The sequence below is a fragment of the Vombatus ursinus genome, unplaced genomic scaffold (assembly GCF_900497805.2).
Source record: "Vombatus ursinus unplaced genomic scaffold, bare-nosed wombat genome assembly UNPS02014798.1, whole genome shotgun sequence".
NCBI lineage: Eukaryota > Metazoa > Chordata > Mammalia > Diprotodontia > Vombatidae > Vombatus > Vombatus ursinus.
In genome coordinates, this window is record NW_020954576.1 from 7,642,628 (window position 1) to 7,666,166 (window position 23,539).

Sequence of the window (23,539 nt, forward strand, 5' to 3'; positions counted from 1 at the left end):
TATTTCTTAAAGATTCCTTTATGGATGTAGAACTTCCATTTCTTTTGTTTGGGTTCATACAACATTATTTGGATCATGGTGACTTAGATGGTCAAATTCCAGAAATTCATTTTATGGCATGAAAGTCCTCAAATTAAATAAATTATTTATTTTAATATCACTATCAAATAATAATTACGTGAGGCACTACTTGGACACTGTGCAAAATAAATTATTTTGTTTTAGACAGGAAATAGTCAACATGGGTCAGTACTGATGGCAAATATTAAAATGAAAATATTTTAGTTAAATCGATGATATGAGCCTTTTGTTCTAAAATAGGGGAGTAATCTCGTAAATAAACCAAATTTTTCCAAGCTATGGAATTGATGTGATTCTGATTTATTATAGAATGCTGGGAGCAAGATCCTCACATTCGGCCATCATTTGCTTTAATTCTTGAACAGCTGACTGCCATTGAAGGGGCAGTTATGACTGAAATGCCTCAAGAGTCCTTCCATTCTATGCAAGATGACTGGAAACTAGAAATTCAACAAATGTTTGACGAATTAAGAACTAAGGAAAAGGTAAGTAGAATCAGTTTTCTGATTATGGAATATATATATTTTAAATCTCTAAGAAAATTATAAGCTAATAACATTTGTTAATTTTAACCTATAATAATCCCCAGCAGCTTTATTGATCATTGCTTTCATGCAAAACCTCTTTACTCAGAACATGTAAATTTTGAAATGGAGTATGATGATAAATTCATCAACATTTGGTTTGGAAGAAAAATTATTAGGCTTTTAAGAGTTGGTGTCATAAAATACACAAAGAAAAGAAATTAAAAGGACAAAGGAGAGATATTGGGAAAGTTAGTTCTGTTTATGTAGCCTAATTTCTCAATCAGAATAGGTTTCCTAGTGGGAAAAGTTTAAATGCTGACTTGTTTTATTCTTTATTTAATTTTTTTTTAATTTTGGTTGATTTTTTTTCTTTTTGTATCACCTTCATGTCCTAGTATATTTCTGCCTCTTTTCCCTCACTTCTACAAAGAAAGATGCAGGGTGAGATGCTTATATTCTTTTCAAGACTATATTAAATATTTTAGGTATAAATTTTTAAAAGCAAGAAAATGAACTAGGTATTTTCACAATATTTATCCATTCCATGGATCAATATTTATTTGTTCTGCCTTTAGTTAAGTGAGTTCAGACCTCTAGTTAAGCCAGGCATAGTGGCACACATCTGTGGTCCTTGCTACTGAGAAGCTAAGGCTGATGGATATCTTGAGCTTGGGAGCTTCAGTGGACTAAGCTAATTGGACGTCTGCACTAAGTTTGGCATTAATATGGCAAACCTACAGGAGGGGAGGTAGTGTGGAAAGAAAACCGAGTAGGTCATACCTCCCATAGCAGTCATAATGAGACTAGGCCCATGAGTGGCCCTTGCACTTCCATCTTGGGTGAAATGGAGAGACCCAGTCTTTAAAAAAAAAAAAAAAAGTCTAGTGTATTAAGAAGTCACTGGTCTATGCTAGTACAATAAATATCTAGGCTGCTCAGTCAAACTGAGATCTGTTAAAAATCTTAACTCAAAAAGGCCAAGGTCTCCCATTGTGTCCAGGGCCATCTCCAGTGGTCCGATCTATATCTTCTCACTGGACCCATTTGGCTCCGGAGGATAAAGTAAGACTGGTGACTTTGCACGGCCCCCCTCACTTAAATCCAATTCACTTGAATGTCATGGCATCACCTCCCTGATGTCATGGTCCTCTTCAGGAACGAAAGACAAACAATAACAGCAACAAATATCTAGGCAACAGAGCAGCAGGAAATATTGTGATATTTGTGATATTAAAAATCTTTTTCTTTTTTATTTCTTTTTTTGTTTTTGTTTTTGGTCCAGACATGTGATTTCTTCACTGTAGGGAATTCCTGGTGAGAAACTTCTTTCACCAATGTATTTTTGCAACTATTATGCAACTTAACAGTCTTAAAGATTTGTTCCATGTTTAGGGACAAACAATATACCCATATTATGTCTTCTCAAACCCTTTCTCCTAACAGGCCCTACTCCTTCTCAGCTCCAAACTGAGTATTAGAAGACACAGCAGAATAGGATATTCTACAATTTTCTTTGAAACCCCTGCTCCATTCTCAACAAACTTCTTATATCCTTGAACTTTTCAACTAACTTTCCTTTTACTAGTTCTCTGTAACTAAAACCACATTCTATTTTAAGGACCTCATCTCTTGGACTTCATTTCACTGGGTCCCTAAATCCTCCCACTCACCCTGAACTCTAGAGGCAAGGAAGGAGGGAGTGGACTACTCCTGGTGCTTCACTGTTCCTTCCAGGACATGCCACCATCTGTCAATGATCTTTCTTCTTTTTGAGTTCCATGAAATTTGTTTTCCTCCTGTTCCCATGCTTGCTGATGCCATTTACTGATCTGTAGTTAGTTCTTCTAATTAGATCAACATATCACTTCTTAGCTCATCTATTCCTCTCTACCACATCCCCTGTCATCCTCCTTGGAGGATTCAGTGTTTATGTTGCAGATCCTTCTTAACCTAAGAACACAATTCTTTAGCCTCTTGTGCATCTTGTTTCAGTTGAATATGTATCCAGTGACACCAAGACTCAACTACAAGTTCTAATAGGCAGAAGTAAAGAAGACAGAAGAGTCACCTGTGAGGACCTGATTAGGGTGACGGCATCTATAGGAGTTGGGAGGAGGAGATGGTTTAGGGGACAGATGATGAATTTGCTTTAGATGTGATGAGTTTAAGATGCTCATGGGACATCTAGGTCAAGATAGATATCTATCAGTCAGTTGGAGATTTGGAATGGAAGCTCAGGAGAGAGATGAGGGCTGAATATGTAGATCTGAGAGTTGTCTTTAGAGCAATGATATTGAATCCAATTATTTGGTGGTGAGATCACTGAGATGATGGAAAGAGAGCAAAGAAAGAGGGCCTGGGACCAAACCCTAAGTTTTACACACAAGCATTAGGGGCAGGATATGGATGATAATCCTTGAAGGGAAACTGAGAAAGAGTGGCCGGACAGGTAGGAGAACTGGGAGAAGAGAGTGTCACAAAAACCCAGGGCGGATAGAGTATCCAGAAGAGGGTGATCAGTGGTATCAAAAGCTATACATTGGTCAAGAAATAATGAGTACTTATTAAAAAAAAGTCATTGGATTTAGCAATAAAGACATCATTTTTAACATTGGAGAGAGAATGGTTTCAGTTGTGATGGTATCAAAACCCAGACTGCAGGTGGTTTAGAAGTTAGTGGTGGATGAAAAAGTAGAGGCAAGGTATATAGACAGCTTTTGCTAAGAATTTGGCTATGAAAATAAAAAAAGTGACTGGACATATCTTTTTGAGAAAAAAATTAAAACGGTCAAATTTAGATATCTGCCTTCTGTTTATTTTTTGGATTTTTGATAGTGCATTTTTGCCTTTACTTTATTTTTGAGCTGTATTATATGAAACAAAAATGTAGCTTTTTGCAAGCTTCTGGATTTATTTGTAGTTTTTACAGTACTTCTTTTCCAGTTTGTAAATTTTATCTTTTTTTTGGATGGTATAAAAAGTATCATGTATGTGTTCTATCTCATTTTCTTGTTCATTTCTTAAGGTAGGAGATATAAGACTTTGAATTAATGGTCAGTAACGTGGCTCTTGTCTTTGTGTTATTCAGTAAATTCTAGGCCTCCATAGATACTGGTTCCTCCTGAGATTCTTGGCTTTTTATCTGTGTGTGTCTGTCTTTGTGCATGCGGGCATACACCTGTCTTTGAACCACTGTGAGAAATAATGTTACTGTTAATTATTAACATCTGTTGCCAGGAACCTGGATTTTCCATTGCTAGAATGACCAGTGCCAAGCAGTTAAATAAATATTACAACTGGTAATCTGACCAACTGAAAGAATTAATTCTCTGTGTGCTTTATAATTTGAAAGTATTCAAAAAGACCCTAATACCCACAGAGGTTTTTGATTTCTTTTTGAATGTTTAAAATCTCCTTAGAGGAAGGATTTTTACCCCCTTATTTTACCTTTTGATCTTCTATTTTCTCTTAAACAGAGTTTTTAAAAAGCAGCTTTTTCCCACAGATCCTTTCGTTTCAAGGAGAAGGTAAACTTTTTCTGCTTCCTCTTACCTATCTAGTCTTTCTTATAACAGAGACCCTCATTTTTGAGAGGATATTTCCTCTGCTCAGGACTTTAAAAATAATTATTCTTTCAATTACCAATTATGACAAAAAAAGAAGCAAAATTCAGTCCTTTCTCTAGCTCTATTATACTGCATCTAATTTAACATCAGCATGTTGATTAAAAAAACATTGCTATGGGGCAGCTAGGTGGCACAGTGGATATAGCGCCAGCCCTGAAGTCAGGAGGACCTGAGTTCAAATCCGGCCTCAGGCCAAATACTTGTCACTAACTAGCTGTGTGACCCTGGGCAAGTCACTTAACCCCAATTGCCTAAAAAAACCCAAACAAACAAAATAAAAAACAACATTGCTAGTCAGTAACTATGGGAGAGATAGTAGGGAAAGAGGTAGGCACTGGACCTGTTATTTCATTGATATAGAGAATTTCCAGATGATGAAATTCTCTCTACCAATATAGGTTGGAACCTTCTCTGCAATTTATAATCTTAGAGAGTTGCTTAGAGCCCTGAAAAGGTTAAGTGATTTGCTTCTGAATCACACAGCCATTATGTGTCAGAGGCAGGATTGGAATTCAGATATTCTTGGCTCCAAGGCCAGTTTTCTGCCTATTAAGGAGAAATAATGCTGAATTAAATTACGAAACTGAATAAAAACCATCAAAGTGTAACTAAGCTAGAGTAAAACTAACTTGCAATAACTGGAGGATGTCTAGATTGAAAAAAATGAACAGGTTGAATTGTACTATATTTTTTAAATTAATTTATTTTGAATTATCAACAATCACTTCCATAAGCTTCTGAGCTTCAAATTTTTCTCCCCCTTCCTTCCCACCTCCCTCCCCAAGATGGCATGCAATCTAATATAGGCTATACATATACATACCTATTAAACATATTTTCACATTAGTGATGTTGTAAGTAAGAATTAGAACCCATAGGAGGAACCACCAGAAAGAGGAAACAAAACTCAACAAAAAGAAAAAAAATAGCAAATAGTATGCTTTGATCTGCATTCAAATTCCATAGTTCTTTCTTTGGATGTGGATAGCATTTTCCATCATGAGGCCTTTGGAGATGTCTTAGATCCTTGTATTACTGAGAAGGGTTAAGTCTATCAATATTAGTCATCTCACAATGTGGCTGTTATTGTGTACAATGTTCTCCTGGTTCTGCTCACTTCACTTAGCATCAGTCCATACAAGTCTTTCTGAAGTCAGCCTGTTCATTATTTCTTATAGTACAATAACATTCCATTACATTGATATACCACAACTTATTCAGCCATTCCCCAATTGATGGGCATCCTCTCAATTTCCAATTCTTTGCCACCACAAAAAGAGGTGCTATAAATATTTTTGTACATGTGGGTCCTTTTCCCATTTGTACAATATTTTTAAAGAAATAAATTTAATTCATAAACAGGGATTAACATTTACCAAAGTTATTAAGTAGAAGAATTAATAAATTGCTAAAGGTGAATGGTATTTTGTACCCAGAAGTCATTTGAAGAAAGCTAGGGTGCTTCACAGCATTTGAAGTAAGTTTGCCCTTCTGTCCTGCAATCTTATTTATATTGTCTATTGAGAAATCTCTTTCCCCACGCTTTTCCCGTTGGTTTTGAAAAAGTAAACTTCTAGCTAAGGTAGAGTTAGTTGGATCTAAATTAGGGAAATTGTTCTGTATTGATTTGCTACCATACTGTAGTAGTGTTTGTTTTTTTAATTTTTTTTTTTTTGGTGGAAGCAGGGTTTTTTGGGATTGTTTTCTGTGAAGATTTGGAATTAGATTGCCATTTGAATCTGTCTGCGAATACTTTCTGGACAAGGGGTTTAGGGAAGATTGATGTTATTTGAGTTTCCTCAGCCTCATTTTCTTTTGTGAATCTATCTTATGTGATGTGGTTCTCCACTAAGGAACCTCTCCTCCTTTAAGGTTCATACTATCCAAATGTATGTGTAAATATACAATAGGTATATTTAAAATGTGACTTGCTTATATGGTATAAGAAACTATAATACAAAGTGTATAGCTACATATATAACTAACATTTTATCTGAAAAGATAGCTGTGGTTTCTAACAAAGACACTCTTAATAGACTGTTCTAAGATGAAATGTGGCTGGAGCTGTGTAAATGGAAGCTTATAAATTTCTTGCTTTTTCTGCAGGTGCTTGATTTATTAGTGGGGTGATCTAGAAAAGAAAGTAAAATGGTATAGCACTAAAGGGAGTATTAATGTCCTAGATAAAGGCCAAAACACGGGGCAAAAGTTGAGAGAGAACATTGTTTAAAATTATAGAATTGCTTAGATATAATGTTGAATTAGTAATTAGTAAGATGAAACACTCTATGGATTTTCTTTAGTTCATACATTGTCTTTTAAAAAAGAAATCATTACTATTGGCAAATCATAAATCATAAAGTATTTTAACAGAATTTTATTATCTACTGTTTAAATCCATAAAGATTTGGAAATAAAGGTGAACTTTACAAATGAGTGTTCCCTTCTCTTAGACTTATATATGAAATTCTGAGGTGATATACTAAAATGTTTGATTGATAACCACACTTGAGTTTTTAAGTTTCCTTTCTCTGTGAGTAGTTCTGTGAACATAAACTTAAGTTGCTAATGATTAAGGAAGTCTTGTTCAGTCTGTCTGTAAAGAATCCTTTTGGGGGCAGCTAGGTGGCTCACTTACTAGCTGTGTGACCCTGGGCAAGTCACTTAACCACCATTGCCCAACAAAAAATAAATAAATAAATAAAAAATAAAGAATCATTTTGTAATGTGAATAATTTCCTAAATTCATCTGTTTTGTAAGTTTGGATTTTTTCTTAGTGGGTGTATTTAAAATGGATCCCAGTGAACCATGTTGGTATGTTATCACCTGCATGAGAGGGGCCAGGTCAAGAGAGTTTGTACATATTAGAGAAATACAAAGAGCAAGACTGAGCCTGTGCAGAGGCATTTGAGTTTAGCCTAAGTTAATAATTATGTACTGAAAAAGTCTTAGCACTGACTTTCTCACCTACAAAGCGATCTGCCCTTTGAAGACTGGAATTTCTGCGTAGTTGAGGGGGCAGGAAAGAGATAGATCAACATTTCAGTTTTGCAGGGGATAAGGCTCTTGGTAGAATAATAACTTATTTGGATACATAAAAGATCAGAAATGTAATGTTTTCATACCTTAATCCAATTTATTGTATATATGTGGGTTTGAACGTACATGTCTACGTATGGACATGTGACTTTTTTGTCTTGTTGTAGGAGCTGCGGTCCCGTGAAGAGGAGCTGACTAGAGCAGCCCTTCAGCAGAAGTCACAGGAAGAATTGTTGAAGAGGCGCGAGCAACAACTAGCAGAACGAGAGATTGATGTTTTAGAGCGCGAACTCAACATTTTGATATTCCAGTTAAATCAAGAGAAGCCTAATGTAAAAAAGAGGAAAGGAAAATTTAAGAGAAGCCGTTTAAAACTCAAAGATGGACATCGGATTAGTTTACCCTCAGGTGTGATTTTGACTTGAATTTTCATAGATTTTTATGTGTATTTAAAAGAGAAAAACAAGTCTGTCTGAAATTTATTATGTATTGACACAAAAATGCCCTCGGTCTTTGGCCCAGGTTGTTTGTGTGTTTGTTTGCTTGTTTTTGACCCAGTTTTAACATATTTAAGTCATTTAAACAATTTTCTGAATCTCTACGTTTTTGGAGAAAGGGGAAAAGATGGTTTTAAATCCTAAAGTTGGATATATTTCCTTACCTCTTCCATGTGATTATAATGAACTGTTTATATGTTCATAAGAAGTAGCATAAAGATAGAACTATATTTTCTTTCTTCTTTTGTAGTTGACTGGTACCTATGTATGATATGTCAGAACCATTGAATTCCAGAGTTGGAAAATATCTCAGGGGCCATCTAGTCCAATGTATAACTGTTCAGCATCCCAGCAAATAATCCATCAGCAGTTGCTTGTTGGTTGACTGCTGCCTAGAGAATTATTGAAATACTACAGAAATGCTGTAGTATTTTAAGGTGAATTATTTTGGCAGGTGGCACTGTGTGGTGCAGCAGATTGATGGATTTGGAGTCAGAGGCCCTGGGTTTGAATATTGGATCCCCTACTCTTGCCAACTTTTAGCCATAGCAACAGGCACACCAGTTTCCTGAACTTTCTCTTGCTTCATAATGAGGGTTGGAGAGCCTGTGCAGATAGATGACTGCCCCAGGATGCCCTTTGGACAAGCTGAACCCTTCCCCAGGATACAAGGCAAGCAAGGCACCCTGACCTCTACTTGCTCCTGACTGCTTTGAGAATGGCCTTCTTGGGTCTCACAGAGCACATTTTCATTTGCCAGGAGGCCAAACCTCAAGGGAAGATCTTGAACATTTTCTTCTCCTGTCTCATTCAAAAAACTTCTATCTAACTCTGGGCTCACTGCTCACTTTTTAGAAGAGTCTCCACATCTTAGTGATCCTGAACTCTTGGTGGCAGCTATGCAAACCCTATTCTTCATGCTCATCTTGCTACTGCCTCAGGCCTATCCACTCTAGCCTTCTATTGCCCCACTCCAGATCTGCCTGCCCTTTCACTGTACCCTCTGGAATTCCTGCTGCATAGATAAAAGTTTCCTTTCCTCTTAAACTTCTTTCTTTCTCATGCCTTCAGCTTTTTAGCCCTCACAGGAACACAGCTCCCTTCCAAAGACATATGTTCACTCATCACTCTTTCCAGTACTGTCCTCACTTTCTCTCCCAACTCTGGTCATGGTGGAAGAGTGAAAGTACTGTCTGCTCTCCATTAATACTCACAGACCCTCCGTCTCCTATAATCACTAAGGAACCTCTCCTCCTTTAAGGTTCATACTATCCAAATGTATTACTGAGTCTGCATCCAGGTGGCTGAATGGCAATTATTTATCAACATCTAGGATATTTTCCTTCCTTCCTCAATGAGTTCAGTGCAAGGTTCATAGTCTTTTTCTCCTCCCCATCTCCTGCAATCCTGTTAGGAGATTTAAAGATACATATTGATGCTCCCTCAAATACCCTAACTTCCCAGTTTCAATTCCCTTGACTCCTCCACCATACCTCAGCTATACGCAAAAATAGTCATACGGTTAGTCTTGCCATCTCCCGTAAATGTTCTGTGTCCTTGTCCGTGAACTTTGAAATTCCTTTATCTGATCATAATCTTTTATTACTCCATCTTTCCCATTCTTCATCCTCTCTGTGACCTCCATTCCCTCCACCCCTCTTATCTTTTCCCGGGTATCACTGTTGCACTGGCTATACTATCTTCCCTTCTCTATATCTAGCCCTTGTTGAACCAACTCAAGTCTGCTACCCATAATCTTGAATTTCTTGTACCTTTGTCCTATCTTGCCTTGTCAAATCCCAGCCCTGAATTACTCTAGCCGCGTCTCTCCTTCACTTTTATTCACTTGCTCCTGTGGAGCTGGAGAGAATCTAGAAACTGTGCTGACTGGGTCTTCTACAAATTTATATTAACTGACAGGACCTTCATTACAGCAAACAGATCTTCTGTTCTTCCCTAATCACTTCACTGTCCCACTCTTCACAATACCTGTTCCAGATGTTCCTGTCTCTCCTTGAGTTTTCCAGGCATTCCCTTTCATTGTCTCATTAACCCTTTTACTCTCTTACAAGGTCTTACAAACCCTCTGTAATCTGTCTTCTGACCTCATCATTTAGCTGTAACTACCCTCTTCAAAGTCATTAATGATTTTGTAATTATTAAGTCTAAGGGTCTTTTCTCAATTTATCATTCTTGATTTCTCTATAGCATATGGCACTGTTGATCACCTTCTTCTCTGTATACTCTGCCTTTTAAACATTCCTTTCTCTTAGTTCTTTTTCTGTCAGTCTGGCTGCTCCTTCTGAATATTTTTTTTTTTTTTTGCCTTTCCTTCATCAATGTCACATGCCCTAGCTGTTGGTATTCCACAAGGCTGTACTCTGGACCCTCTTCCCTTTTCCCTCTAGTCTAACTCACTTTGTTATCTCCTCAGCTCCTGTGGGTTCAATTATTATCTCTGTGCAGATGATTCCTACATCTGTATACCCAGCCTTTGACTCTCTCCTGAGTCCCACATTGCCAACTGCCTTTTTGACATCTTGAACTGGATGTTAAATCAGTCTGTTTCATAGACATAGCAAACACAATATGTCCAAACCAGAACACATTCTCTTTTCCCAAAAATCCTCCCATCTTCCCAACATTCCTACTACTGTCAAAGAAGCCATCATCCTCCCAGTCACCCAGACTTGTATCTTTGGTATCTTCCTCAACTGTTAATTTGCCCTTGCCTCATATATCCAATCCATTGTCAAATATTGACATTTGTACCTTAACAGCTTCTGTCCTGTATGTCCATTTCTTTCCTTTCACAGAGCCTCCACCTAGTTTAGGCCTTATCACCTCACCTGGAGTACTGCAAAAAACCTGCTAGTCATTCTTGCTACCTCAAATCTCTCCCTCTTCTAATCCATCTTTCACTCAGCTGCCAAGATGATTTTTCTAATACACAGGTCTGACCCTGTTATCTGCCAGCTTAATAAGTTGCTGGTGACTCTTTGTTACCTCCAGTAATATAAAGTCCTTTGCTTAGTGTTTAAAGCTCTTCATAACTTGGCTCCTTTCTGTGTCTCCAGTCTTCTTAGGCCTTACTCCCCTCCACATACTCACTGGTTCAACTACCCTGGCCTAATTTGCTGTTTTTCATAACACTTCATCTGTGGACCCTACATCTTGGCTGTTCCCCCAACCATAGGATGCTCTGCCCTCTTAGTTCTGCTTCTTAGTTTCCCTGGCTTCCTACAAGATACAGCTCAAACCCTACCTTCTGCGGGAGGCCTTGTCTGGGCCCCCTTGCTTCTAGTAATTTCCCCTTTCAAATGACCTGCTATTTACTCATATATCTGGTATGTACATAGTTATTTACATGCTGTCTTCCCCCTTAGAATGTAAACTGTTCTTACCTTTCTTTGTATCCTCAGTCTTTTGCACTGTGCTTGGCATATAATAAGTGAATAATCAATATTTCTTGGCTGACTGACTGACAAGACTTTTATCTTCTCGTCTTTGGGGCCTTCTTCTTTAATGTGTCTGAAAATATTTAGTAAGACTATCTCAACCAAGCAAATATGTTGTCTTTGCCACTTACTACCCTAGTAACCTTGCACAAATCATCTAAACCTTTTGTAAAATGAAAGGATTGAACCACTGGGCTCCCAAGTCTCTTTGAATTCAAAACCTATCTGTCTTTTACTTATTTATTTATTTACTTTGAACTCTGAATCTAGAATCCTGTTTTTCACTTTAGGGAATATTTGAGAAACTTATGTTTAAGAAGTATTTTATAGAAAAAGTGATAATGTACCAACCCAAGTCTGTAATCTTCACTTCACAGAATAATGAAATATAACTCAATATACTTGCTTTCTTCTTAAAGTGTACCTTGGCTTACATCCAGAGAAGATAAAGATAGTCTTAAGTTCATATCAGATTTATTTCATTCCAGGATCATACTTCATGGGTCTTTTTTCTTTATCTGAGGAAAGGAGACATTTTTGGTCAAAAAATAAATCAACTTGTCAGCTTTTAACTTTCAGGTTGGCTCTTGAAAAGGGAGTCCTAATTGAACTATAATTAAAATTCTAAAACAATTCCAGCATGGTGTAGTGGAGAGCAAATTTGGAGTCAGAGGACCTGGGTTCAAATTCTGCCTCTGACTCCCTATGTGATCGTGAGCAAGTGACTTTCCCTTTCTGGGTTTCAGTTTCTATATTTGTAAATGGAGAAGGATGGACTAGATGATCTCCATGGTACCTTTTGGCTTTTGATATGTGCTCCCTTTTTTCTCTGAAAAGAATAATAAATTTTTAGTTCTGTTACATAAAACCCAACATTGCTATTTACTTATCAGTCCACAAGATGGTGCTGGGTTGTTATAAAACCCACTCTCCTCATCTGTCTTAGTCTCTTCCCTGCTCTCCTACTCCCCTACAAATATAATAGATGATGACAGGAATGCCTAGAAAGTATAATAGGTAAATACTAAGATGATTTTTTTCATTTTTGAAGGTTTAAATGTCTTGAAAACTGAAGAGAGATTGGGGCAAATCTTTAAAGTAAAAGCACTCACATTTTTTGAAATAGTCAAATTATTTATAGAAATATTCATATTTTAGTCTTGTTGATAATAAATAGCATGATAACATTTATGCTTCAGAAGATCCATAATTTTGTCATTTGGGGTACTGTCTCCATCTGATGTGCATCACCACACCAGTAAACATTCTTCAAAGGTTTGCTATCAAAGTGTGTCATCAGTTGGTGGTAAGGTGATGGTAATGAGCCATTCTGAACTTAGGCTAGTCCTTAGTCAGCAAATTTAAGATCAGTAAGCACATAATAAGTGCCTATTCTGTGCTAGCGTTGGGCGCTGAGGATGCAAAGATGAAGGTGAAACAGTCCTTTCTTTCAAGGATCTCTCAGTCTCTCTAGGGAAACACTAGCATGGTACATTGGTAAGCATCCTGAATGTGCAGTCAACTGATCTGAATTTGAATCTCAACTCTGTACTCAGTACCTGTGTGACCTATGGCAAGTTATTTAGTCTCTCTGGGCCTCAGTTCCTTCTCTTCAGTTGAAAAGACTTCAGTCAGACTACCTCTGAACTCCTTCTAAGCTCTGAATCTATGAGTCTGTGATCCTAGATACAAAATAAATAGAGATTAACTCCAGAGGGACGTCTCTGGCAACTCGGGTAGGGTGGGGCAATCGGGAGAGTTCACCTCTCATGCAGGAGGTGGTGTTTGAACTGGAAATGGAGCGAATCTAGAGATGCTAAGAGGCAGAAGCCATCCTCAGACTCCCACCAGAAGTCTTTACTTTTTTGTGTAGGATTCACCTCTTTAAGGAGGAAGTGATTAGAATTATTATGATAGTAGAGCTTTTTACCAGGCATCAGTGAAACGTTGTTTTTTTTTTTTTAAATAAAATACATTTATTATTGTTTTGCCTCTGAAATGGAAGCGTGTATATTCTCATAGATCTAGAGCCGGAAGGGCCTTTGAGGCCAATCCCCTCATAATGCAGACGGAGAAACTGAGGAGAGTGACTTGGCTAAGGTCACACCGATATTTAGTAACAGGCATGATTTGAACCCAGGCACTCGAATGCTCAATCACCAGTGCACACCTTTATCATGAAAGGTCAATCTGTATGCCATCTGAAGGGATGGACTTTGATTCATAGATTTAAGTTCTGCTTCTAGAAAATAAAGCATTTAAGAGGGATTGTACTTTTAGGCAAAAGTGGCATTGTGGTTTGTTTGCTTGTTTTTCAACAAAAACACTTGGAACTCTTTGGAGAGAAAGGGACTCTACTTCTACTAGAAATTAGCTGATGTCTTCTTGTTAATTTTGTCCTTGCAGTTTGCCTGACCTGTATTTAATACTTTCAAACAGTCATATTCTCCTGCTCATGCAATAGAATGCAACAACAATGCTTATCTTCTGTTAAGAAAGAACTTAAGACTGTTTTCTTTTCGTTGTATCCTGTTATACGCTATTTATCCCAGTGTACTACTGGGCCGTTTTTCTTACTTATTGGTTTTATGAATTCCCACATTCCACTTACAATGAATTTATAGGCAAGACTCCAGTGCTATAAATTAAGTTCAGAAGATGTATTCTTTTGAGGAAAGAGCTATGGGTTATGTTATTTGCCATTTCCTATACTGTTTTTTTTTGCTTGATTTATATGCCAAAGAAATAGGTGTACAAGACTTAATTTATATACCTGCAATGAAAATTCAGTGTTATTTACTTTTTTTATCCAACAGATTTCCAGCATAAAATAACAGTGCAGGCGTCCCCAAATTTGGACAAACGAAGAAGTTTAAACAGTAACAGTTCTAGTCCACCAAGTAGTCCAACAATAATTCCTCGGCTTCGAGCTATACAACGTAAGCTATAGATTTCTTCTGTCCTCAGTCACGCTCATCTTCTCACTATTATATAAGTCTAATTAATTATAATGATTGTTTTGAACCAATAATAATAAAAAAATGTTTAATGCATTGTGAGCAAATATATATGTTCTTTAGCTATTTTGGAAAATAAAAGTTGGGCTTGGGTTCCTGAGAAATCACAGAATTTCAAAATGGGCAGGGACCTGAGAGGCCATTCAGTCTCCAACCCGTATCTGAATAGGATCCGATTTATAATGCCCTAGCAAGTGACCATCTGGCCTTTATTTGAAGACCTCTAGTGAAGGAAATTCACTACTATCTCAGGAAACTGTCCTTTTGTGGGATAGCTGTCACATTTCTTGGATTCAGAGTTAGTATTTTCAGATTCAGTACAGTTCCTTAAATACCAAAAGGAGAAAAAACAAAACTACACAGCTTTAGATATTTAGATGAATACTACAATATTATGGTAGTCTTACTGGGTAGATGAAGATTTTGAAGTAGAATGAAGAGTTTGAGAAATTATTTTATAATTTTATCATTATCTTGTAAGATAGGATATTTAACTCTCTCACCTCAAGATTAACAGTCTAGGAAGTATTTAGATTTCTCTCTCTCCCTTCTGCTCTTCTCCCCTAATTGCCTCTTTCCACTCCCATTCCCCCTTTCTACCTTTTCTCTCCTTTCCTTTTCCTCTTCTCAGAAATAGTTACGATTCTTGGAGAAAGAACTATTTATTTGACAAGAAATCATATTCATCCATTTTTCCTATTGCCTGTGCTAATCTGAGTTTCAAATTAGTTGCTAAATGAAAACCTACTAGAATTAAAAAAAAAAAACCCAAAAACTGATGGTTTCTCCCCCACCAAAGGTGATTGACTTCAAACAAGAAAAAGTGTTTAAAACCCGATAAAATCTGTTTCATGTGTGTGCCTGTTGATGCATCTGGTAGTGATCATTTGTATAATGAAGTAAGACATTTTAGGGCAGTGATTTGTGTTTCCACATCCATTTTTGACAGGAAGAGTATTTCTGCTAAATCATTAACAAATGTATTATGCTTAATTGAGGGTCATATATTCATTGGCCTAGATTGGACAGATTAGCACAGCTGACATCAGAAATTCCTTGGAGAATTGAGCAATTGAGTAATTTTCACAGAAGGCAACTTGGTGTAGTAGACTTTGGATTCAGGTATTGAGTTCCAGTCTCATTGCTGATACCTAATACATATGTAACTATAGAACTAACTGAGAACTGTTAAGTTATGGAGGGATTTTGATCTGCCTAAGGTGAAGGAAAATCACAGGTTCTTAATAGACTAGCATTACTGGCATATGTATATGTGTGCACATATATATGTGTGTGTGTAGTGTGTGTATAATATGCATATATGATATACATATATCTATATGTATGTATGGAAAAGCTCTAAGTATATTTCTCTATAACTCTACTTTTTACATTTAGTAAACATTTCTATTTTGTTCTTGCGTGAATAAACTAAAATAGCAATAAATACTATTTTGTTGGCAGTGGCTAAGGAGAATGAATCAACCTTAATGATCTTAACCCTTCTACCTTCCTTTTTTTAAATCTTTTTAAAAATTATTTATTTTTAGTTTTTAGTTTATTTATTTTTTAGTTTTCAACATTCACTTCCATAAGATTTTGAGTTTTAAATTTTCTCCTCCTCCTTCTTCTCCTCCCTGCCCAAGATGGCATGCAATCTGACATAGTCTCTACTTATACATTCATATTAAGCATATTTCACATTAGTCATGATGTATAGAAGAATGAATATAGTAGAGTATAGAATTAATATAGTATAGTATAATATAGTATAGTATAGAATTAATATAATATAGAAGAACTAATGGGAGGAACGACAAGAAAGAAGAAATAAAACAACAACAAAAGAAAAAGAGAGCAAATAGTATGCTTCCATCTGCATTCAGACTCCATAGTTCTTTATCTGGATGTGGATAGCATTTTCCATCATGGGTCTTTTGGAGATGTCTAAGATCCTTGCATTGCTGAGAAGAGCTAAGTCTATCAAAGTCAATCATCCCATGATGTGGCTGTTACTACATACAGTGTTCTCCTGGTTCTGCTCATTTCACTCAGCATCAGTTCATGTAAGTTTTTCCAGGTTTTTCTGAAGTCCACCTTCTCTCCCTTTCCCTTCTGTCCATTCCACATTTGGGGAGAGAATAGAGAAAAACAAAACCTTTGTAATAATTATGCATAGTTGGGCAAAACAAATTCTTTTGTTAGCCATGTCCAAAAATATTTATCTTATTCTGCGTAGTTAGTCCATCACCTCTTGGGTAGGAGTACCATTCTTTATCATCAGTTCTCAGTAATCATGTATTTTTCAGAAATAACTTTTCCTGATTATAGATCCAAACTCTATTCCTTCACACTGGGTCACTCATTCCTAACTCCTTGGATGACTAGTACCAATGACTTCCTTGACTTCTCTCTCTTTCTGTTACGTGTCCCTTGGGTAATGTCCAAGAGAAATATCTCTCCTGTTTCTGCTTCACTCTCTTCTGTTGGCTTAGGTCCCAGAAGCTCTTGTTCTTGCTGTACCATCATAGGCCCTCTCACTCCTCGAGGATAGTTTCTGTTTAGCAGGTGCTCTCTATTTTTAAGCCTTTGGTTAATTAATAACCCTTCTTACTACTTACTACCCATTTGACTCTTCTTAGTTCTCCTCACTTTCCATTGTTGAGTCTTTATCCATGTCATACCCACTACCTAGGTGACCCTCAAGGCTCTGTCTTGGGTCATTTTTTTCCCTCTCTACTCTCACTTGGTGACCTCATTAATTCCCTTGGGTTCAGTTATTATCTGAGTGAAAAGGATTAACATATCTATATATCCAGCTATAGTCTCCATCTTGAGCTCAGTCCCACATCACCAGTTTGGATATCTCAAATTGGATGTCCCATAGGCATTTCAGTCTCAGTATGTCCATTATTTTTCACTCCACACTTTCACTTCTTCCTTATTTTCCCCTTGCTGTCGAGGGTACTACCATACTAGTCACCCAGGCCCACATCCTCAATGTCATCTTTGACTCCTCCCTCTCATAACACTCCAAATCCTGTTTTAAACTCTGGGCTTGATAAACTGCCAAAGTTTTGGCAGCAAAGCATGCCACACCAATCTGATTTATCTTGTACCAGTTCCTCAGTCTTCATCATCCAGTCTCACCAATTTGGTATGTAGTTACTTAAGGATTATTCATCCTTAGGCCCATTTCATATTGGTCTGCCAGTTTCCTGGTCTTTCTACAATACCTTTTGGATCTCCAGCCTCTTTCCTAACAAATGTTTCTACCACTTTAGACTTTACAGCTAACATTCCTTTCTTCTCTCTGTTTTAACCAAAACAGAATTCTTTCCTAAGGTTGTAATAAATAAGATGGTGTGGCATAGTAGAAAGAGCACTGAATTTTGATTCTTTAGATTCTGACTCTGCCATTCCATCCACCTGTGTAAACTTAAACACAATTAACTTATGTTACAAATCTCTTACATCTGTTGCCACCCCGTTTCCATTGCCACCACCCTAGTATATAGCTCCTCATTTATACCTTCCTGGACTAGTGCAATATCCACCTAAACTTTCTTCCTACTTCCACTGTAATGTATGTATGTGACTTAAGTTTAAACTGCATTAGACTTTTGGAACAACCTTTATAGATGCATAAATGTATCAATACAAAAATGATCTGGGGAAGTACTACTAGTAGGGAGCATCAGAGGCTTTCTTATTGACTTTAGTTTCACATATTATTATAACATGAATTTGAATTTATTTGGTTGCTCTAAGATTCATTAAGAGCATTTTTTTAAAAATAATTGATAGGTTGCTAATTATTTGTTAAAGAAGGGGAAAAATAAGATGACATGTAGCTTGCTGCACTTTGTGGGTTTAATTCACATAGCCTTTGACTTGAAACACCAGCAGTGTGCTCAACAATCTTCAGTGGTTCCTGACTAAAGTTCATCTTCCTTTGTTTGGCATGGAAGGCCCTCCACAATATGACGTCACTCTACATTTCCAGCCTCATCTTTCACATATTATACTTCAGTCAAACTGGACTGCCTACCCCCTGAGCATGCTTGGAACCTTCCTACCTCAGTACCTTTATTCAGGTTGCTCTTTGTGTCTGACGTATGCTTCTTCCCATTCTTCCCCTGTGGAATTTCCTGCCTGCCCTTCAGATTTATCCTGGATGTCATGTTCTTTGTGAAGGTTTCCTGATTTCTTTTTCTGGTACCCAACTCCAATTAGACCTCATGAAATACATGGATATAGCTCTTTAATGTGATTTTGTATACATCCTCTCACTGGATTCTTGTGACAGCCCTATGATGCAAGAGCTCCTGGTGTTATTATCCCAATTTTCATGCGAGAAAACTGAAGTCTTCTGAGGTTAAATGACTTGCCCACAGTTACTTCTTAGGTATCAGAGATGGGATTCAACTTCCATTTCTCTCACTTCCAATTCCAGCACTCAATGCTCAACAGTAATATAACATGGTGATTTTGTTTTATTTATGAAGCTTTATGTTTCATGAGGCCGGGAGTCGGTTTCCTAGCAGTAAACAGTGGTCTAAAGATAGTAAGAGTTCAATATGTTCTTATTGATTGTTCGTTTTATACTCGTGGGAAGTAGATCAGTGGAAGCCAGAAGTTCTATATCTATTTAGGAAAAAAAAATAATAGGATGAAAACTAAATGAGGCGGTTTGGCAAGTTTGTATTTTGTCTCTGAAACTTTTCTTACTTCCTTCAGGACATTCCAGAATTCCAAAGGTTCCATGTATACCCATATATTATGTACATGGTAGATATGTTTGTGTATTTACATATAGACTTATGCATGTGAACACACACATATATATGTAAGCATGCATGTATGTGTCAAAAAGTATTTATTAAGCACTTACTACATGCCAGGTACTATGCTAAGCACTTGAGATGCAAAAGGTGGGGGAAAGTAATCCTTGTCCTTAAGGACATGATAGTCTAATGCGGGGAGACCACATAAATAGGCACATCCAAGATGCATGTGGAGATCTATTTAGTAAGAGTTCCAAACTGAATCTCATGTATTTATTAGTTAAGTTAAAGTTCAGAAGATTGGGATAAAAGTTTGTCAAATAAAAGCACAACATGAAAGCTAGGTTTTATTTATACACACATATTAAGAAATAATGTTAAAGGATAAAGTTGAAGATTAAATTTTCAAGGACTGATGGTGTACAAGTTCACTTGATGAGAATGTGGTTAACCTTAAACAAAATTCAAATGTGTGTATGTGTGTATTTAATCTCCTTATCCTTTTCAAATGTAATTTTTTTTTAAAAGTGAAGAACACAGGCCCTCATTTTATCTTATAACTCTCAGGATGTTAGGGTTATGTGGTATCACGTAGAAATGGATCCCTACCAGCTGCATATTGATTGTGTATTGATTTAACCACAAATCAACATTATCTATGTTTTTTATTGTCTTTTTATTTACTTTTAAATATTTCCCAATTACATTTTAATCTGGTTCTGGCCTCAGGCAATGCTGGCCTGAGTTTGACACATTTATGCTTATTAAAGATCATGACTAATCTTATAACTTTTTTGCATCCTTTAGCTTATTGATGGTATATTCACTAAATATATAGTAATAATAACAATTTTTCCCCAGTGATTTCAAAATCAGATGTAAGTACTTCTCATGACCGGAGAAACAGTATATATGTGTACCAGCAAGATGTAGATATCACAAGTGAATATGTACCTCCCTATGAGGGAATGAAAAAAGGCAAGACACAATTGTAAAGGGTTTGGGGGTTTTTGTGACTAATTTTTTTTAATCATAATTAAACTTGGTTGAAGACTGAGCATTTAAGTATAAAACATTAATGTGAAGTTCTCTAATTCAACTCTTAAAGAAACTGTAATGCCACAAGTTAGACATGTCAATTATTTCATTGAAATTATTCTGCTAAATAAAATAAAAATTAAATGCTCAGTTGGGTTTTCTTTCTTCAAATAAAAATGGAAAATCATGAATGTCACAGCATGTGAAAATAAGACCAGATCCTTTCTGCTACCTTTTTCTTAATTTGCATCTTTCCTAATTATTTTGTCCATTCTCTTGCTGCTTTTTTGATTGGAAAAGGCAATTTGTGGTATCTTTGGGTGAAATAAATCATTTCTTCATCAAGTAAATAAGCCCTTTTAGTAGGTATCTAACTAAGAGGGTGCTACTGGTGATTTGATTACTGTAACAAAGCAGTGAATGGATCCGTGATTGATTTTTCTCTGTATCTAGTCACCTCAGATGAAAGCAATAGAACATGGGGCAAAAGCACCACTTGTCGCCAAGAAGAATTTGAAGATGTGAAGAGAAACTTCAAAAAGAAAGGCTGTACATGGGGACCAAGTTCAGTTCAAACAAAAGAACGTACTGACTGCAAAGAAAGGTATAGCAATTTACTGCTGATTTTTACATCTTGTAGTGTGACTAATATCATTGCCTTTAGTACTTATTGTATCTGATCACTCAATTAGCTGGCCTTTCCTTTAAGAAGATTTAACTTCTCATTATGAGGCTTTACTTCACTTTTATTTTTGCTTGCTCATCTTGTATTTTGTCTCTGAAACTTTTCTTACTTCCTTCAGGACATTCCAGAATTCCAAAGGTTCCATGTATACCCATATACATGTGCACATGGTAGATATGTTTGTGTACTTACATATAGACTTATGCATGTGAACACACACATCTGAATATATGCATTATTACACTGATCATTCTTTATTAACTCTTTTAAAAAATTGATAGTCTAATAAGATTTTATTCTTTTACTCTTCAAAATTAAAACTTAACATTGTCCTTTAATCACTTTCCCCATGATCTAACTGGATTTTACTCTGCTACTAAGCTATAATTTGTGTGATTCTCTCATGTCAGAAAAACATATTTCTTTTTCAGAATAAGACCCCTTTCGGATGGCAGTAATCCTTGGTCAACTATCTTAATGAAAAATCAGAAAACTCTGCCTTTAGCTTCATTATTTGTGGACCAACAAGGTAAATGTGCTTGTGATAGTTACAGACTCAGAACTTGGGATTTGTTTGTGTTAGACTTAAAATCTGAACTTTTTAATGCTTTTTTATGTTTGTGTTGAGGAGAATCTATTTGGAGGAGAGGGTTAATAGGTAGTATTATCTAATCTCTTCCGTCTTTAGAGATTAAATAAAGCTGTCAAGCTTTCCTGTTGTTTTTCACCATTGTTAGATAGTCTTCTTGGGAATAAATTCTCTTCATGCTATGTATTATAATCCATTGTTTTACTAGGTTAAGATTCAGTACCTCAATTAGAGTATCTGTGACTTTACATTATTTTATTGTGGATGCATTTATTTTATTGAGCTTGTAGTTTCGAATTTTCCAAGGCAACTCAGAACCAACTTATTTTAAAAGGTATTAGAGGGGAATTAGAGTAAAAGATATTGAGGTATTACATTGGGAAATGTGGGTGATGTAAAAACAAAATATTGTGAAATTTTATTTTATAAAAAAAAGGTACTACTACCTTTGAACCTATACCTCTGATTTAGGTGTCTCTCCAGAGCAGAAACTTTTCCCTGATGGACTGGACAACAAAAGACCAAAGCAAATGAAATTGATGAATCAGGCCTATGTTGATCTACCTCTTTGGAAAGATGATCAGGGAGATAACACTGTAGAACCTGAAAGCTTTGAAGAGGGAACCTCTGCAAGTTCTGCAGCCAGCACTCCCCAAATGACTCCCACAAATAGTCTTAGCAGAACACCCCCCAAAAAGAAAACTGAATCTGCATTATATGGATGTGCTGCATTATTGGCTTCTGTAGCTTTGGGATTAGATATTAGGGAACTAAATAAGGCACAGCCTCCTGATGAATTGTTGCCCAAAGAGGATAAGAAGAAACGTGAGGGAATATTTCAGCGTGCTTCTAAATTACGAAGAAGTTCCAGCCCTCCTACCAGATTGCAGTCTAAAAGAGAAGATGTTAACCTTTCATCATTAAGCCCATCATCAAACACTGTGAACCTCCTGTCTATGCCTTCCATGTCCACAAAATGTTTGCTCCACCCAGATAGTGAAGACACATTTGTGGGTACTTGTGATACAGACATTCCCATTATAGGAGTTTCCCCTGTAATTCAGGGAAGTAACTGTGAGCCTGCTGCAATTTCAGGACTTGTGACTGATCACAGCTTGTCGAAGAATGTGCCTTCTTCTCCTTTCACAAAGCAAGTGTCTAGAAATGTGCCAAATAATGCTTCATCAAAAATGAGGGTGTCATGCCATAGACGCACTGTGTCTGATGGAAATGCTTTTCAGACTACAGGTGGGTTGTTTAAAATATGTAAATATATAACAATCTACATTAGATGATAAAAATAAGTTATTCTGGGACACTCTTCTGCCTTAGAGTTTCCTTCTCCTGGTCCAGTTTCTTTTCTCCCTAAAATATACTTCCACTGTTATTTATAGTGAGAGCTAGTTTACCCATCTGACAATGAGAGGCTGGGGAAGCGGTAAATGGAGCATTGGTTGTGGAGTCAGGAATTCCTGAGTTCAAGTCTTAGCTCTCACATATCCTGGTTTTGTGATCATCAGAATGCCACTAGGCAGCTCTGTAAGATTAAAGACTCACAGAATAATTGCCAGGTGCCAGTCTTAATTGGTAAAAGAAATTCCCTCACCAGGAGTTTACCATACAGTTCAACAGGATATATGGCCAAAGCTAACCCCCCCCATATCAATTTTATCAAATTAATTTTATTAATAACTAATAACTGGTCTATAATATGTAAGAAGGTAGTGTCCTTTTTTATTATTTATTGGTATAATGATCCTCTGAAAATTAGACGTGTAGTTAAGATTGGCAGCTCAGCACTATTAAGAACCGAGACTCTCCTCCCCACCATAGTCCCTGCTACCAGCAAGTATTTTGATCTCCTTGTTGACTTTTGTTCTGTTGACTCAGAACACTGAGTATTTCATTTTTAGGTTCTTTTGAAAAGTTAGTAAAACTCTTAGAGCATTAATAGAATAGTAAAAATATTTTATATATTTGAGTGGAAGAATAACCATTCATGAAAAAAGTCATTTTAACAAAGTACCCCTGTTTGCAAGTCATGTAGAACCCTCTGTCTAAACCCATAAGGAACTAGACTACTTTTCTTTTGTTTGTAAGATAATCAACATTTGTTAGCCAAATGTGAAGCAATGAAAAATAGTATTAAGCTGAGGTGTTACCAGTGTTTGAAATCTACCACTGTCTCAGAATC

The 23,539-nt window shown here is 36.5% G+C and overlaps 1 protein-coding gene across 1 annotated transcript in view; it reads left to right on the top strand.

Moving 5' to 3' along the window:
- Nucleotides 1-23,539, top strand: part of LOC114049985 (mitogen-activated protein kinase kinase kinase 21-like) — a 108,638-nt gene that overhangs the window by 81,809 nt on the left and 3,290 nt on the right. The window contains 7 exon segments of the mRNA XM_027871479.1: nt 391-566; nt 7,442-7,682; nt 14,046-14,168; nt 19,895-20,011; nt 20,525-20,675; nt 21,188-21,285; nt 21,829-22,593. Of these exon segments, the coding sequence (XP_027727280.1) occupies nt 391-566; nt 7,442-7,682; nt 14,046-14,168; nt 19,895-20,011; nt 20,525-20,675; nt 21,188-21,285; nt 21,829-22,593 (1,671 nt within the window).